We start from the raw sequence: 15,886 nt of genomic DNA on the forward strand, positions 1-15,886 counted from the left end.
ATATCCACCTGCCCATGCTTCGCAAATCAGGTGCAAGTCTGAGGGGTAGTTGCATTTCAGAGACTTCAGAAACACCTTTTTCTTAGAAGAGTTTGTTCTTTCTGAGCATTTCTGTTTTTGCAAACAGGTGTACTGTGCAACAGTGAGGACAACCAAAGCCATTTAATGTATCTCATCTCAATGTCCTTAATGTCCTTCACATTTCCTGGCATGGGGTTAAAATAGACTGATAATTTATCTAAGGTTCCGGGTTTAACTATGACATTCTTGGACACCTGGGAATAGGTAGCATAATAAAAACACAATTTTAAATAATAGAATAAAAGTGATCTGATTGTGGACATCAGAAGAGGAAATACCTCTCTGCAGAATCCTTTAAAGCTTATTCATTCAACATATTCTGCGTTGGGCATTTATGCACGTGGTTACTTTGGTGTCTCTTTATTATATTCCATATCTATCACTCTGTCGCCAATAAATCAAAATCCCTAAGTTATGCCAATGAATACTTTTCTTTACTTTGCTGTGCTTTGCTGTGCTCTGCTTGGTAGTGCTATCCCATTTATTAACGATGTAGTTGAAAAGGCCTTGTCTTTACAGTCGTACAGAATCTACAGTTTGTTCCCACTGTAATTTTAACTTTAAAGGGATATAAACGCCACTTTATACCGAATGAATGTTGAGTTACCAGGGAGAAGCCTAATAAGCCTGATACAATGTTGTAATAATAAAGGCTTCACAGTACAATACGCAGTTGCAAAGGCATAATGCAAAGCAGGTCTGACGAGCTACAATTATGTCTCAATGACTTTCTTTGTTTTGCTTTTTAACAACAACAGCGGCATATCCCTTGTAGAAGTATTTTACTCTCAACTGAGCAGTAGGATGCTCATGGGTTGCTCAACTGTCTTAATATTGTAGTAGAAACAGTCTAACCCCACAGTTAGTGTGTCAATTCCTTTACAATTCCTTACAATTCTTTGTTCAGCATTGCTTCTTCCAAGCATCCTCCCCACCATCAAAATGGGTCCTCACGTAGTAGGCCTACGCCTCATGGGAGCACTTTGTCTTACTTTACATCAGGCTGTATTTGTATTTTAGTCTTTTCTCATTTCTCTTTTTCTTCATCTCATCTCAAACCCATTGAGGAAACACACACACACACACACACACACACACACACACACACACACACACACACACACACACACACACACACACACACACACACACACACACACACTCGGGTATGAGACCATCACACACAAACACACACTCTCCACCAGAAATCTTCCCCCATGAGCCTCCTGCTGACTGTGATTGGCCATAGATGGGTGGGCTCTGATAACGTAGTTGTGGTATTCTATGGCATTTTCATTCTATGGCATTTCTATTTTATGGCATTTTCGTTCTATGGCATTTTCCCTGCTTTCCATTGCCTTGCTCTCCATGTCTGTGTTGAATATTGGTTTGATTGCTCTATATTTGACGGATGGAAATGCAGAATAGTAGGCATCTGTGCCATCAAACAATGGAGTCAGTTGATCTGTAAACATGTCCTGCCTTGAATTGATTTGTTTAGTCACTATCAATATTTTTTTCAATGTGTTTCTTTCTTCTTCTTCTTCTTCTTCTTCTTGGTCTGCTTTGTCTTTTTCTTCTTATTGAAAGTATATGAACGTGTACACAATGGGAAAGTATATCACACAGTAGGCCTATACAGTATACAGTGATACAAAATGTGGTTACATTTGTGTTTTGTATTCTCTTTGTGTTCCAGGCGGAGACAGAAATCCACTCTTCCCTTCTCCTTGAGGACCTCTCTGCACACCAGCCCTCTGCTGAGTCCCGAGAGGCCCAGAGCTGATACACCTCAGATCACCTCTGCCTCCTGGGAGAGAGAGACAGCGAAGGAAAGCAGGCGCCTGAGGGGGGAAAAAGGAAGAAGGGGTGAAAGAGAAAAACAATCCTGACAGTCACAGAGGAGCCTACTCGCCATTACCATCATCACTCAGGGCACACATCTAAACTGGAAGGAAATCCTGTCTGGTCCTCTCTCACCTGATTGTGCTCGGCCTCTTTGACCTCTTGTGGAATACCCTGTGCAGGTCTGGATCTGGCCCCACCTGTGTGTGTTGTTAATCATTAGGCCACTGGGCAGCAGTCTGCTTCCTCCTGTGCCCTGACCCCTGGAGGAGAGAGGGGTGCGGAACAGGCAACGGGCCGCCACTGATGTCAAGCTCCGGATTAAACACTGAACCCAATTAAGGAGGAGGCAGGCGGCAGAGGACCCATCTGGAGTGGGACTGTTTTCCCAGTTACATTATTCTTACTTACGTGCATTCATTCATTTGCTCCATTTCCCTCACACACACTCTGTTTTTCACTCTCTCTCTCTCTCTCTCCCTCGTCTTCCTTTCTCGGACATTTCTTCATTTCTCATTTCTTTCTCAGACACCAATTCTGTGTGCTAACCTCTGTGTGCTCACATGTCTCTCCATATTATTGGTCGTGTAATTGCCTTCTCTGGCCTGCTAATTCCCTGCTCTGCTCTGGGCTGAGAGTCCCTTGACATGTGGTGACCTTTGGAGAGGCCAAATCGTCTGTCCCTCTGAGCTTTTCTTCTGTGTTCTGATTCCCTGTCACTCTATCTGTCTCTCTCCCTCTCTCCCTCTGTCCCTCAGGCTTCCACCCCCTTCCTTGTCCTTTCTCTCTCTCTGGCTGTCTGTCTGTCTGTCTGTCTCTCTCCCTCTCTCCCTCTCTTTCTCTTTCTCTCTCTCCCCTCTTCAGACCCGCATGCCCACACACATTCCATGCCACATGCCCCATGCCCCCACTCTCACCTCACCCCAGCTTCAGTAAATGTCACTGACCTGGCCATTGAATCATCCGGGTGAAAAGGTTGCTCCCCTCCCTCGACATTTATTTCCAAAGGACGGCAGGACTTCTGTCTGTCTCAAACGCCGGAGGAGCTCGGAGGGCGGGCAGTATAGAATGTCTGACTCCACCGCCTCAGGGAATATAAAGGCTAGTCCACTTGCCCCGCTTGATAGAGGCATTCTGGGAGTTGACTTTCCACACTAATTAAGGGAAATATTTTTTGCGTTCCTTTTTCTCTCTTCCATGACCCCACATCAGGTAATTACAACTCCTTCTCGTTACTCTTGAGGCCACTGTTCATTTGAAGGACATAGAACATTTCCTTCCTTCCTTCCTTCCGTCATCTCCATCTCTTGTTTTCTCTCTCTCGCTCTCTCTCTCTCTCCACCGTTGTTTCCACTGTGTAGATTGGATTCAGAGCTGGGGGTGAGGTAATTGCCATTGACGAAGGGACTTAATGAAGGCTCTCTGGGCTGTCGTGCCCCTGGATTATCGGCAGCTCTGAGGAGGCTTTCGCACCACAGTGATTATTTTGCAGCTCTCTGGACGTCAAAATGCTTCCTTGCGGATCTATGACATTTGGAAGGAATTACTTTTAAGTCCATACACACAACATACACAGACACGCATATTACGCACACAAACTGTTCGTTTGCAGAAGATCAAGTGCAGGCAGGTTTGGAAGGAAGTACGTTCCAGACTGCTACCTATGGTGGATGTGGGCTGCAAGTGCACTGCAGTGATGTGGTTTTATTCGCCAGTAAAAGCTGATTTGTAGAGAAAAGTTTATTCAACAAAGAGCAACAAACTGATTTCACCAGATGGCTTTTAAAAAGGAAACAGAGAGACAAAATGAATAAAACATCTGGAGTCAGAGAGGCATCTAACTGACATTCAATTTCGACCTCAGGCCATCCACCCACACATCCACTCAGTTGCATTGCACGCCTACATGCACACACCTACACACACACACACAAACCATACACACAAACTTCACACTGACTCTGAGCCCAAAGCACTGAAGAGTGACTGGAGTGTTTAGCAGAACTCCCCCCTGCAGTCACTCTGATAACCTCCCTAGACCTCTCTTCCGCCGATATTTTAGGGCATTTTGGGACAATTTCATCCCCTGCTGGTTTTTTATTCCGCTTCCATCTATTCCTGTCCTCATCATCCGTTCTCTCCTACCACTAGCCCACCCTACCGTGTCCGCTGTGCCCCCATTAGCGACGCCTGCTGCTGTGCTATGCCCCATCGCTGCTGCCACCACCACCCTGCCCAGGAGTCATGCCCATCCCCGAGATGGCTCTGACCCCCGTCAAGTCTCTGCACTGGGAGGTGTTCCCGCCCATGCCCACGCGCCGGGTCTACTGCACTCCGGTGCTCCACGACGGCCGGCTCTACGTGCTGGGTGGCTGCAGTGAGACCGGCCTGTCCCTGGACACCGCGGAGGTCCTGGATCTGGAGAGCCTGTTCTGGAGCACGCTGCCCCCGCTGCCCACAGCCCGCGCTGGGGCCTCGGCCGTGGCCCTGGGGGGCCAGCTGGTGGTCATGGGGGGCATGGACGCTCAGCAGAGCCCCCTGGCGTCAGTGGAGGCGTACTGCATCGACGAGGGGAGATGGGAGAGGAAGGCCGGACTGGGGCAGCCGTCCATGGGCATCACAGCAGTGGAGAAAGGTAAGAAGATGCCATCTAGCTTTTTATCTTGTTCTGGTTTGGTTAAGATGAAGGCTTCTGGTCTGGTCCCGTTCTGCTTTGACTGTGCTGCTGTGGATGATGAATCTTCCTGCTGTGCAATATCGTGTTATGTCTTATTACACTTCTGTAATGAGGAGACATGGGAAATACTGAGAGATATGGGAGAATTGTATGCAAAACACATTTACAAAATTGAGAAAGTTTTGAAAGGGTGAAAGAGCAAGGGAATGAAAAAGCCCCAAAGATGTAATAATAATAATAATTGTATTTGTATAGCACTGTCATAAAAGGCATGTAACTCAAAGTGCTTAACAAATGGAAAAAAGAAAACATTTTTAGAGATAGATTTAAAAGGAGAGGTATAGAGTTAGAGGCAGAAAAAGCAGGAAGGCAGAGGAAGAAGAGATAGACAGAGAATGTAGAGTCATAAGGTCAACGTAGGATAGGACCAGGATTCTTAGATGTGTAAGGTCCATAGTGGCTGGGCCTATCATAAGTCATAGATAGTCACACAGAGATTGGGCGCTCAGGTGCGGCCCCTGGTGGCATCAGGGGTGAGGAAAAACTCCCTTTCGCTTGATTCATAGTTTGTAAGGGGGAAAAAAAAAAAAAGCTCAGTGAAGTCTGAGAAAAAAAGACCCCCTGTAGTCAGGAAGAAACCTCAGGCAGAGACCAGCGGCCACCTAGGGGAGCCCCCTGCCAGGGCTGGTTGCGAGTAGTAAGGGCGCTGCGGCAGCTGGGACACTATGACGCCTTGGCAGCTAGGAGTTGGCAAGGATGAAGAGGTGGGTCTTCAGCTGCTTCTTAAAGGAGTCGACGGAGGTGGCTGATCGGATCTCGATGGGGAGGGCGTTCCATCTCTTGGGCGCATAGCAGGCAAACGCGGCGTCGCCGATCTTCTTCTGCGGGGGGGTGGGGGTCCTTAGCAGCTTGGCATCAGTGGACCTGAGAGCTCGAGCAGGGGCATAAAAAGAGAGCATGTCTGAGATATAGCTAGGGGCAAGTCCATTTAATGCTTTAAATACTGTGAGCAGAATCTTAAAGTCGATTCTGTATGAGACAGGTAACCAGTGCAGGTCTGCCAAGACAGGAGAGATGTGCTCTCTCATTCTGGTTCTTGTTAGGATTCTTGCCGCAGAATTTTGAATGAGTTGCAATTTGTCAATTAATTTTTTGGGGAGGCCAGAGAAGAGAGCATTGCAGTAGTCTATCCTACTGGTGACAAAGGCATGAATAAGTTTCTCAGCGTCTTGTTGGGGGGCCAAGCCGCGCACTTTGTTAACATTTCTAAGATGGAAAAAAGCAGATTTTGTTATCTTGTTGATGTGAGGCTCAAAGCTCAAATCCGAGTCTATGACCACACCTAGGCTAGTAACCTTATCTTTAATGTGTATGCTTAGGTCACCTAGGCTTGAGTGGAGTTTTGCACGTTTTTCCTTAGGCCCAATGAGCAACACTTCAGTTTTATCCTCATTTAATTTTAGGAAGTTACTGTTCATCCAATCTGTGATGGCAGACATGCATTTAGTCAAGGCATGAATGGCAGTGGTTTGGCTAGGCTCGACAGAGATATATAGTTGAGTGTCATCGGCATAGCTATGAAAATCAACATTGTGCTCTCTGATGATGGAGCCCAGGGGCAACATATAGAGAGAGAAGAGGAGAGGGCCCAAGCAACTACCCTGAGCAACTCCAAAAGGCACATCATACTTGTTGGAGACGTGTTCTCCGATGGTGACAAAAAACTGCCTTCCTGTAATATATGTTTTGAACCACTCTAAGACGTGACCGGACAAGCCTACCCAAGATTCAAGGCGGTCAATTAGTATGTTGTGGTCTATCGTGTCAAAGGCGGCACTGAGGTCGAGGAGGATAAGTGCTGAAACTTTGTTTGCGGCAGTGCTGATCACTTATTATTTTGGTTAGTGCTGTTTCGGTGCTATGGTTGGCTCTAAAGCCTGATTGGAATTTTTCCAAGATATCATTCCCAGCCAGATGTTGATTAAGCTGTTTAAATACAACTTTTTCTAGTACCTTGCTTATAAAGGGGAGGTTTGATATAGGTCTGTAGTTGTTTAAAGAATTCTGATCTAAATTTGTCTTTTTTAGGAGTGGCTTTACCATGGCTGTTTTGAATGAGCTTGGAAAAATGCCTGTAAGCATAGAGGTGTTAACAATTTGCAGTAAAGGTGCTGCTAAGCAACCAAGTATGTTTTTTAGCAGATGTGTGGGGATCGCGTCAAGGCTGCAGGTAGACTGCTTACTTTCCCTGACTATTTTACAGAGGTCGTCCTCTGTAATTGGACAAAACTTTTGGAAGCTCTCAGGTCTCCTAGGGGGGTTTAACCCTCCCCTCGGTGTATCGCCTGAGTGGGCGACAGAGATTGCTGCGTTTCCACCTTGGATGCCTTCTCTAATGTCGGCAATCTTTTTATTAAAAAATCTAGCAAATTCCTCGCACTTGGCATGTGATGCTGCATTTAGGTTGTTATTGCTATGTGTTGGATTAAGCAGGTGGTCAATAGTGGAAAAAAGAACTTTCGCATTATGCTGGTTGTCTGTTATGATTTTGGAAAAATATGCTTTTCTCTCTGAGCGTACCGCATTATTGTAGGAGGAGATCTCATCCCTAAGGGATTGTCTATGGACTTCTAATTTAGTTTTCCTCCAAAGACGCTCGGTTACTCTGCATTTTCTTTTTAAGGCTCTAAGTGAGTCATTCATCCAAGGTGAATACCTAGCTCTGGTCCTTGTCGTCGTCCTAATTGGAGCTATGTTATCTAGAATTCCTCTTAAGTTGTTGTTGAAGCTATCAACCATTTCATCAGGTGTGCAGTGACCATTTAGTAGGTCACCCGATTTGATGAGGTCTGAAATCTTAAGCTCAGCAGAGGCATTAATGCGTTGTCTGTGAATGACATTGTTGGGTGTGCTAATTTGTGTTGAAATGTCAAAATCAAAAAACACACAGTGGTGGTCGGAGAGGCCGACGTCCGTGACCGATATATTGTTGATATCAAGCGCATGTGAAATAACAAGGTCAAGTGTGTTGCCTTTCCGATGGGTAGGCTGTTCAGTGACATTCTGGACGAGACCGAATCCATTTAATGTGTCTAAGAAAGACTTGGCTATTGCGTCATCTGATTTATTTACGTGGATATTAAAGTCGCCAGCAATTATTGCTTTATCATAGTTAGTAAGTACGTCTGACATGAAGGTGGAGAAATCAGATAGAAATGACGAAGAGAATTTCGGTGGACGGTACAGAACAATAATAATCAGTTTGAGGTTTGCTTGGACCCTCATTGCCATGTATTCAAATGAAGAGAAAGAGCCCAGATTCATCTTAGTACAATTAAATTTGTTGGAGAAAAGTATGGCTACGCCTCCGCCTCGTTTATTTGGTCTCGGGGCGTGAAGGAATTTGTAATCGGAAGGCCAGAGCCATTGATAACAGAGTTACGCCTACCTTTGATCTCGGCGGGAAAGTCACCTAGTGGCTGTGTAGACACGCTCAGACACGCTAAAGTTCTAAACAAACAGAGAGCCGTCATTGACTTCTACTGAGCAGAATAAGCCTTTCTACGGTAAGCATTGAATAAATATGCACACAAACGGGATCCATCCCATTTTTTTAGGTAATTCGTCTAGTACATCTAGGTGATATAAAATACTGTGTTGTTTACACGCTACTGTCGTAGAACTGGTGTGTTTTTATCACGTTTTGAGGGAAATCACCATTAGCTTAGCCAGGAGCCCGCCACTTACCTATGAGATGCTAACTTTCTTGGTAGCTTTTGACTGTAATCGCAAAAGCGTTGTGTTCATTATTTACACTACAAATATTAATTCGTTAAAAACTAATCACATACACTTGTATGTCTATAGATCTCTAGCAGTGAGACGCAGGCCAGCTTTAGCCTTTATGAGGCTGCATCAGACCTGCCAAAAACATGCATCGTTGCATGCAGGCAGAGTGAAGAGGATCAGGGCAGAGACGTGTAGTCCCTACACACGACTCTGAATCAGTGGCATGGAGCAGGGCCATGGATCTGTCATGTGGACTAAATCAATTATAATTAAAAAAAGACAACAACTGTATAACCAGTACTTGAGTGGTTCAATTAATTTTTTTTTTAAATGTATTTATGTATGTTTTGAACACAGAAATACACTGGATGCTCACTGCTATGGTGCCAAGTTAGACAATAACCTAGTGTGAATATGCATTTTTAATACTGTATACCTTTTGTTATTAACTGTGTGAAGGCATAGCATAATGGTAGAACATCATACAGACACTTGGAATGCTTTGTAAGCATCAAACTGTTGACAGAGCACGACACGCATGAAGAATTCACATAGGCCTAAGAGTAAGGTTTGAGGTTTCTTTTTGCTCAGCGTAACAGTAATACAACAACAAAACTGTACACTTCATAGTTGCAAAACTGAGCTAATGGAACATATTTACAGCAATGCAAGTGATAATGATAAAAAACAAGAAACAGATAGAGCAGTCCAGTTTTGGGTGCAAAACACAGGTAGTGTAACAGATGTAAAGAAACATAATACAAACGAAACATCTGGAGTTGTTTTGGAATGGTGATGTGGGAGAAGAAATGGAGCCTATGCAATCCTACAGAGTGTGGAAGGCCAAAACAGGACACAGGCTTGTCAAGTGATCCGGTTTCTGTAGTACCGAGTAGTAGTAGTCTGTAGTATGGAGCCTCTGCAGGTGTCATGCAACTCACAGCACTCCTGAGTGTTGTGCCTGTCAACAACACAGACATGCAGCGGTCATACTCAACGTGTAACATTGAAATAGACAGAAAATTAAAACTGTAAAAGGGGTCTATGCTGCTGTATATGAACAACAAATATCATTATCAGTGAATATGGTACACCTGGAGCAATTAAGTGAAGAACCAGATGAAGGTGGGAGACAAGCTGTATGAAGACGAGCAATGAAATGAAGAATCACATTGTAATAACAATATACACACCATGACTGTGAAGGTGGAAGACAAGGTGTATGAAGAAGGGCCGGAAATCTGTTCAGGGGTCATCAGTCAATGATGAGTGAATATGACACAGCTGGAGCAATGAAATAAAGAAACACATGAAGTTAGGAAGGGCACTGACAATCTGTTCAGGGGTCATCAGTGAAGTAAAGAATCACATAGTAATAATAACAACACACCAAGCAGTGAATGTGGGGAGGGGGCAAGCTGTATGAAGAAGGGCCGGATATCTGTGAATGATGAGTGAACATGACACATCTGGAGCAATGAAATAAAGAAACACATTGTTACAATATACACACCAAGCTGTGAGTGTGGGGGCAAGCTGTATGAGGAAGAGCAATGACAAAGAAACACATGAAGTTGGGAAGGGCACTGACAATCTGTTCAGGGGTCATCAGTCAATGATGAGTGGATATGACACACCTGGAGCAATGAAATAAAGAATCACATGAAGTTAGGAAGGGCACTGACAATCTGTTCAGGGGTCATCAGTCAATGATGAGTGAATATGACACACCTGGAGCAATGAAATAAAGAAACACATGAAGTTCAGGGGTCATCAGTGAAGTGAGGAATCACATAGTAATAATAGCAACACACCAAGCTGTGAATGTGGGGAGGGGGGCAAGCTGTATGAAGACGAGCAATGAAATGAAGAATCACATTGTAATAACAATATACACACCATGACTGTGAAGGTGGAAGACAAGCTGTATGAAGAAGGGCCGGAAATCTGTTCAGGGGTCATCAGTCAATGATGAGTGAATATGACACAGCTGGAGCAATGAAATAAAGAAACACATGAAGTTAGGAAGGGCACTGACAATCTGTTCAGGGGTCATCAGTGAAGTAAAGAATCACATAGTAATAATAACAACACAAATTCAACACAATAATTACCTTAGATTCACAAGGCATCTTACGCATCTTACTGTGTCCCACATGGTAGTAATGACAACAATAGGTACAGCCAGCAGTGTATGCCGAACCAAAGTCCCTAATCAAACACACAAAACAGATGAGTGATAGAGGAGTGATAGACTGGCAGACAAAAAAAATAGACATTAATCCACCACTCATTCAAATCAATCAGAAACTATTTGATTTCACAGAGCTAAAAGGAGAAATACAGGTATACGGCGCATTGTCAATGCGGTGCACATCTGGCTACGGACTGTGCATAGTAGTTCGACTAGCCAACTTCAAAACTGTTCAGCAAACTGTTCAGCAACTGTTCAGCAAACATCCATGGTTTACTCAACAGAAATATATATTTCTCGGTTTCTGAAATACCTGGGGTCATCAACTTCAGTACTTTAATATTCGGGACTCAATTGTAATTTTTGTAGCTAGCCAACACATCCACACGTAAATGCTTACTCGCTACGCTAACCACATGCAGCTACATGCATTCAAATAGCTGGGAAGATCAAACCACGAATGTACACGGGTAATATGGCGTTATATGAATGTGGGAAGTAGAAAACACAGTCGTTTATGATACAGATAGTAGCGCATTGTATAGGATTGTAACGTAGCCACTTGTGAAGTTGGACCGGAGCCAAGCCGCTATGCTAACTTAAGCTACCAGAAGTGGTTATTCATTCCTAAACAGCGTTCGTCTTTAACATCGACATCGCAATTTTCATGCAAACCACATGCAATTACATAATTGAAGGCTATACTTTAGACAACGGATACTGAAACACAGAAAACATTTCGATTTGTTCTCCCATTTATCAACTTACCGAGAAAGGTGTCGACAGTCAAACGAAAGTCTACGGGGCCCACTTCCGGATATGGAACTTCTTGAAGTCTACAGGGAGGAGCCATGACACGGAAAATAGACCCCGCCCCTTGCCCACGTATGCCAATGGGATATACACAACTCTTTTCTATTCATGACTCTGGGAAGGGCAAGCCTCAATAAAAGTAGCCGCCCCGTCGTCTTTAAGCCATGTTTCGGTAAGAAGCATGAAGCTTATGTTTTTGTCCGAGACCAGCTGGTTTACTACGAAGCTTTTGTTGGTCAAGGACTGCACGTTAAGTAATGCAGCATTAACATTCAAAGTAGTAGAGCTATTGTTTATGCGTTCAGGTGCAATCGTAATTAGGTTGTTGTGTACACAACCAGAGGGTCTACATCTGCGAGCTTTCCTACGGGTAGTGACAGCGTGGATAGCTAGTGGAGTACTCTCTGTTGGGCACGCAGTGTCTAAGTTGGTGTAGTGCTTTGGATTTAAAACACCTGTTAGTCAATCCAAGGACCGATGGGCTTCGAGGGTCAGCTCCAGGTTGGTCGCGAGGAGACGAGCACCAGCTCTGTTTAAGTGCCTTCCATCTCGTGCGAAGAGGTTTCGGCGGTTCCAGAAAGCGGAGAAGTTGTCAACGTAGGGAATGGCTTCTTGGCGGCAGTGTCTCATCAGCCAGACGTGCAGTTGGCGGATTCGGGAGAACTGGAAGGCAGAGAAACAGACAGAGGGGATGGGGCCTGAGATAGCGTATTTTTTTCCAGTGCTGCGAAGGGTATTAATAAGGGAGAGGAAATCAGACTCAAGTTTTTTAGACTGCTGCAGCCGGATGTCATTGGAGCCTGCGTGGACGATGAGAGTTGTGGCAGTAGGATACTGTGACAGCGCGTGCGGCACATTCGACTGGACATCGGCTATGAGAGCTCCAGGTAGGCACCACGTCTGGGCGTTTCGTAGGGTTACGTGGCGAACCATCGAAGATCCTATGAGGACTGTTGATGGTCGCCGGGGTTCTGAATGGGCAGGCTGCTCTCGGGTGATTTGCCTGGGGGTAGCGAGGGTCCGGCGGCTACTGGGTCGCACTCTTTGTGGTAGAGGCTTGGGCACCTGGTGGGAGGGGGTGGACAGGGTCAGTTTCTGCATCGATGACTGAGTCAAGTACAGAAAAACGATTGCTAGTCACTAGAGGTGGTGATCATTTCTGCAGTACTCCCCTGCCGCCGTTAACCACCTCCGTCCAGCTACGACGCGCGGGAGTGGAGCACGGTGGATTCGGGGGGGACTTCGGCTGGTGTTTGCTGTGACTGGGGAGAAAAGATAGTGTAGTTAGGTTGGCGCTAGTATTACTGGTTTGGTGTTTCAACGTGGTGTTATGGGATTTTATGACTATCTCGCAAGTTAGCCGGCGAATGTCACTTCTAAGTGTTTCAATCGTCATGTTGGCTTTGGCTAGTCTTTCATTAGCATTAGCTAGATCACTGCAGGCGCAGGTAGAGTTGGCCATAATTAGGTCTGCGGATGCAGCAGAAAAGGTTATTTTTGCGAGATAGTTGGTGTAGTGTTGCAAAATTGATTATGAGGTGAGGCGAAACTAAAGCCGAGTAGGGCTCGGCGCGAAAAAAGTTATGTGGGCTAGCCTGGTGGAAAAAATCTATTTGGATGGTGGGTAGGTTAGCCTATGTGTTTATGTTGTTGTAAGAGTGATAACAAGGTAACGCAAAAGTAACACTACATCGAATCAGTTGTTTGTAGTTGTAAGTTCAGACAAAGATTTTAGGAGAAAAACGAGAAGAAACTTAATTTCGTCCGAGTAGCTCCTCGACGGGAATAGCTTGATCCGGAAGCGGAAGTGACGTCAGCAGGTCAGCCTTGAGGTGATGGAGTCTCCTCATGATGTCAGTCAGAGAACTCATTTGCATTGACCTAGGCGCCTGAAGCGAGATATGTTATACGCTGCATTCAAGCTCTTGAAATTTGAGTTTTCTTTTAGAACTTTGGGTACAGCTGAATGAAAACATTCTATTTCAAGATGAGGGTCTTAGCTTTTAAATGCAACGTATGTTTTTATGCATTTTGGAGGCTGAGATATTCAGGTTTTTACTACATAATTACTTTTCATACGTCAGTCCAGCTGGGAATATTTAAAGGTTTCCTATTATGCTTTTTCATGTCCACTACCCATTTATTGGGTTACACAGCATCTGTTGTATGTAACATCTTGGTGAAAGCTGCATTTCACAAATTGTCCTCTTGGGGCAGAATTTCTCTGCCGCAGGAACGCTATTTCTCAACTGCCAGAGAACGCGTGGTTGGGTTTTCAACATTCTATAGCTTTTGTTTCCGGTACAGCTATGTCCTGCTGTACCTACTGTAACATTGCTGCTTATGGGATGGAGTGTTGATGATGTCATAGACATTTATTAATTGCAGAGACAGTAGACCTAATGCCTAATGTCTTTTTATTAGCAGCCACATAGCCTATCTGAATTTTAAAGTATTGTGATGAGATGAATGCTTGATGAAACGCTCCATGCTGCGCCAAGATTTAAGAATGTTGACGCTCTAAAATTCTGCACTTCCACACGTTTCAAACAGGCGGCGTACGGTCCATGTACACAATGATAAAAATAATGGACATGAAAACACGTGGTCATTGGAAATGAACTCCACTAACCACAGTAAAGCAAAATATTAACAATGAAAGTTATTCTAAATAGCATAATAGGGCCCCTTTAATATGGAGGCAGGTGGTACGACTTCTTACAGCAATGGCCTCACCACTAAAGATGAGGATGTTTCTGCTGTACTATAACTTTTCAAGGTGTTGGGTGTTGCCACTATCATGGCAATATTTCTTCTTTTGGCTCTTTTGGTTACACACCTACAGTATTCCTCGACAGCCAACTTTCTCTGCAGGAGATGTGTTTGTAGTTTTCTGTCTGGAGGACAACTCTGCTTAACCAAAAAAATAAATAAAAAAATGCTTAACCATCTGGTTGGTAAATTAGCTCAGTGAGGTAGAAAATAAGCTTACCTCTGGGGAGACGAGACGAGACGCGCTTGGAATTCACACTCGGAGTTCAGATCAAGGACATATCAGTGACATATAACTGACATTTTTTTTCACCAGTATCACCTGAACACTGATATAGAGGAGAGTGATGTGTCTTCAGTATCATATTTTATATGATCTGTTCAGTCACAGCCATACAAAAACAACTGCCAAAAACTGTCCAAAAACAATTACCACCACTGACCATCGACGGCGATGCTGTGGAGAGAGTGAGCAGCACCAAGTTCCTTGGAGTGCACATCAGCGACGACCTCTCTTGGACCACCAACACTACATCACTGGCGAAGAAGGCCCATCAGCGTCTCTACTTCCTGCGCAAACTAAAGAAGGCAAGTGCTACACCCTCCATCATGACAACATTCTACAGAGGAACCATAGAGAGCGTCGTGTCCAACTGCATCACAGTGTGGGGAGGAAGCTGCACGGAGAAAAACAGGAAGACACTCCAGCGTGTTGTGAACACAGCGAAGAAGATCATTGGAGTACCACTCCCCTCCCTGCAGGACATTTACACCACACGCCTCACCCGGAAAGCACTGATGATCATCAAAGACACAAGCCACCCTGCACACAAACTGCTCAGCCTCCTGCCCTCTGGAAAGAGGTACAGGCGCCTCCGTTCCCGTACCACCAGGCTGGCGAGCAGCACAATGCACCAAGCGATCAAGATGCTGAACACTCAACCCACTCTCCCTCCACTGTCAGCCTCTAGCCAGCAAGGCCACTGACAACCCCCCCCCCCCCCCCCATCCCCCCACCACCATATCTGCGACTGAAACATTCCACCTGCACTACTATACTCGTGACTGAACTTTCAACCTGCACTAACTCAAAACATGCACACACACACACACACACACACACACACACACACACACACACACACACACACACACACACACACACACACACACACACACACACACACACAAGCACACTGCACTTTCTGCACTAAACCCAAACATACACACACTGACACACACACACACACACACACACGCACACACACACACACACACACAGACACACGAACACACACACAAGACGCACACCGCACCTTCTACCTGCACTAAACACATACACACACATACACACACACACACACACACACACTATCACACACACACACACACACACACACACACACACACACACACACTGCTGCTGGTGTACTTGACAGACCTTTTTTTAATATTTATTTTCTTCAAAATGCTACTATTACCATGTCAGAACGCTATAAAGGACTTTTTTTAGGAAAAGCACAAAAGCACAACAGATACCTCTTAATGTATGTCCTCTACAAGTCTTCTGTTGTCCAGTCTTGCACTTTAAATGTCTGTATGAGCACTGTCTATGTCCATACTGTCTTAAGTCCATGTATAAGTACTGTCTATGTCTATACTGTCTATGTCCTTACCTAGATTAGTCTATGTCTAATGGGAAAGCAAGAAATGTA

The 15,886-nt window shown here is 44.8% G+C and overlaps 3 protein-coding genes and 1 long non-coding RNA gene across 5 annotated transcripts in view; 2 read left to right on the forward strand and 2 right to left on the reverse strand.

Annotated features, from left to right (window-relative positions):
• The window catches only part of LOC134462925 (sodium- and chloride-dependent neutral and basic amino acid transporter B(0+)-like), a 30,235-nt gene extending 28,368 nt beyond the window's left edge, over window positions 1-1,867 (forward strand). The window contains exon 11 of the mRNA XM_063216198.1: window positions 1,781-1,867. Within this exon, the coding sequence (XP_063072268.1) occupies window positions 1,781-1,867 (87 nt within the window). The remainder of the gene's footprint in view (window positions 1-1,780) is intronic.
• Window positions 1,868-3,495: 1,628 nt separating this feature from the next.
• LOC134462926 (kelch domain-containing protein 8B-like) lies at window positions 3,496-4,643 on the forward strand. Its single transcript, XM_063216199.1, has 2 exons — window positions 3,496-4,561; window positions 4,609-4,643. The coding sequence occupies exons 1-2, from the start codon at window positions 4,171-4,173 to the stop codon at window positions 4,641-4,643; spliced, it is 426 nt and encodes a 141-aa protein (XP_063072269.1). The 5' UTR covers window positions 3,496-4,170.
• A 4,509-nt stretch (window positions 4,644-9,152) lies between these two features.
• Window positions 9,153-10,399, reverse strand: LOC134461954 (uncharacterized). Of its 2 annotated transcripts, none has more exons than XR_010037460.1 (3): window positions 10,292-10,399; window positions 9,586-9,676; window positions 9,153-9,353 (listed from the first exon to the last, which is right to left on the reverse strand). It is a non-coding gene; the product is annotated as an uncharacterized LOC134461954 (long non-coding RNA). The 2 variants fall into 2 exon arrangements; XR_010037461.1 differs by lacking the exon at window positions 10,292-10,399 and adding an exon at window positions 9,783-10,044.
• Window positions 10,400-11,539: 1,140 nt separating this feature from the next.
• LOC134461951 (uncharacterized) lies at window positions 11,540-12,915 on the reverse strand. Its single transcript, XM_063214775.1, has 2 exons — window positions 12,589-12,915; window positions 11,540-12,464 (listed from the first exon to the last, which is right to left on the reverse strand). Exons 1-2 carry the CDS (start codon window positions 12,859-12,861, stop codon window positions 11,862-11,864), a joined length of 876 nt encoding a protein of 291 aa, XP_063070845.1. The 5' UTR covers window positions 12,862-12,915; the 3' UTR covers window positions 11,540-11,861.
• Window positions 12,916-15,886: the final 2,971 nt, after the last annotated feature.

This window comes from Engraulis encrasicolus, chromosome 14 (genome assembly GCF_034702125.1).
Source record: "Engraulis encrasicolus isolate BLACKSEA-1 chromosome 14, IST_EnEncr_1.0, whole genome shotgun sequence".
NCBI classification, from domain to species: Eukaryota; Metazoa; Chordata; class Actinopteri; order Clupeiformes; family Engraulidae; genus Engraulis; species Engraulis encrasicolus.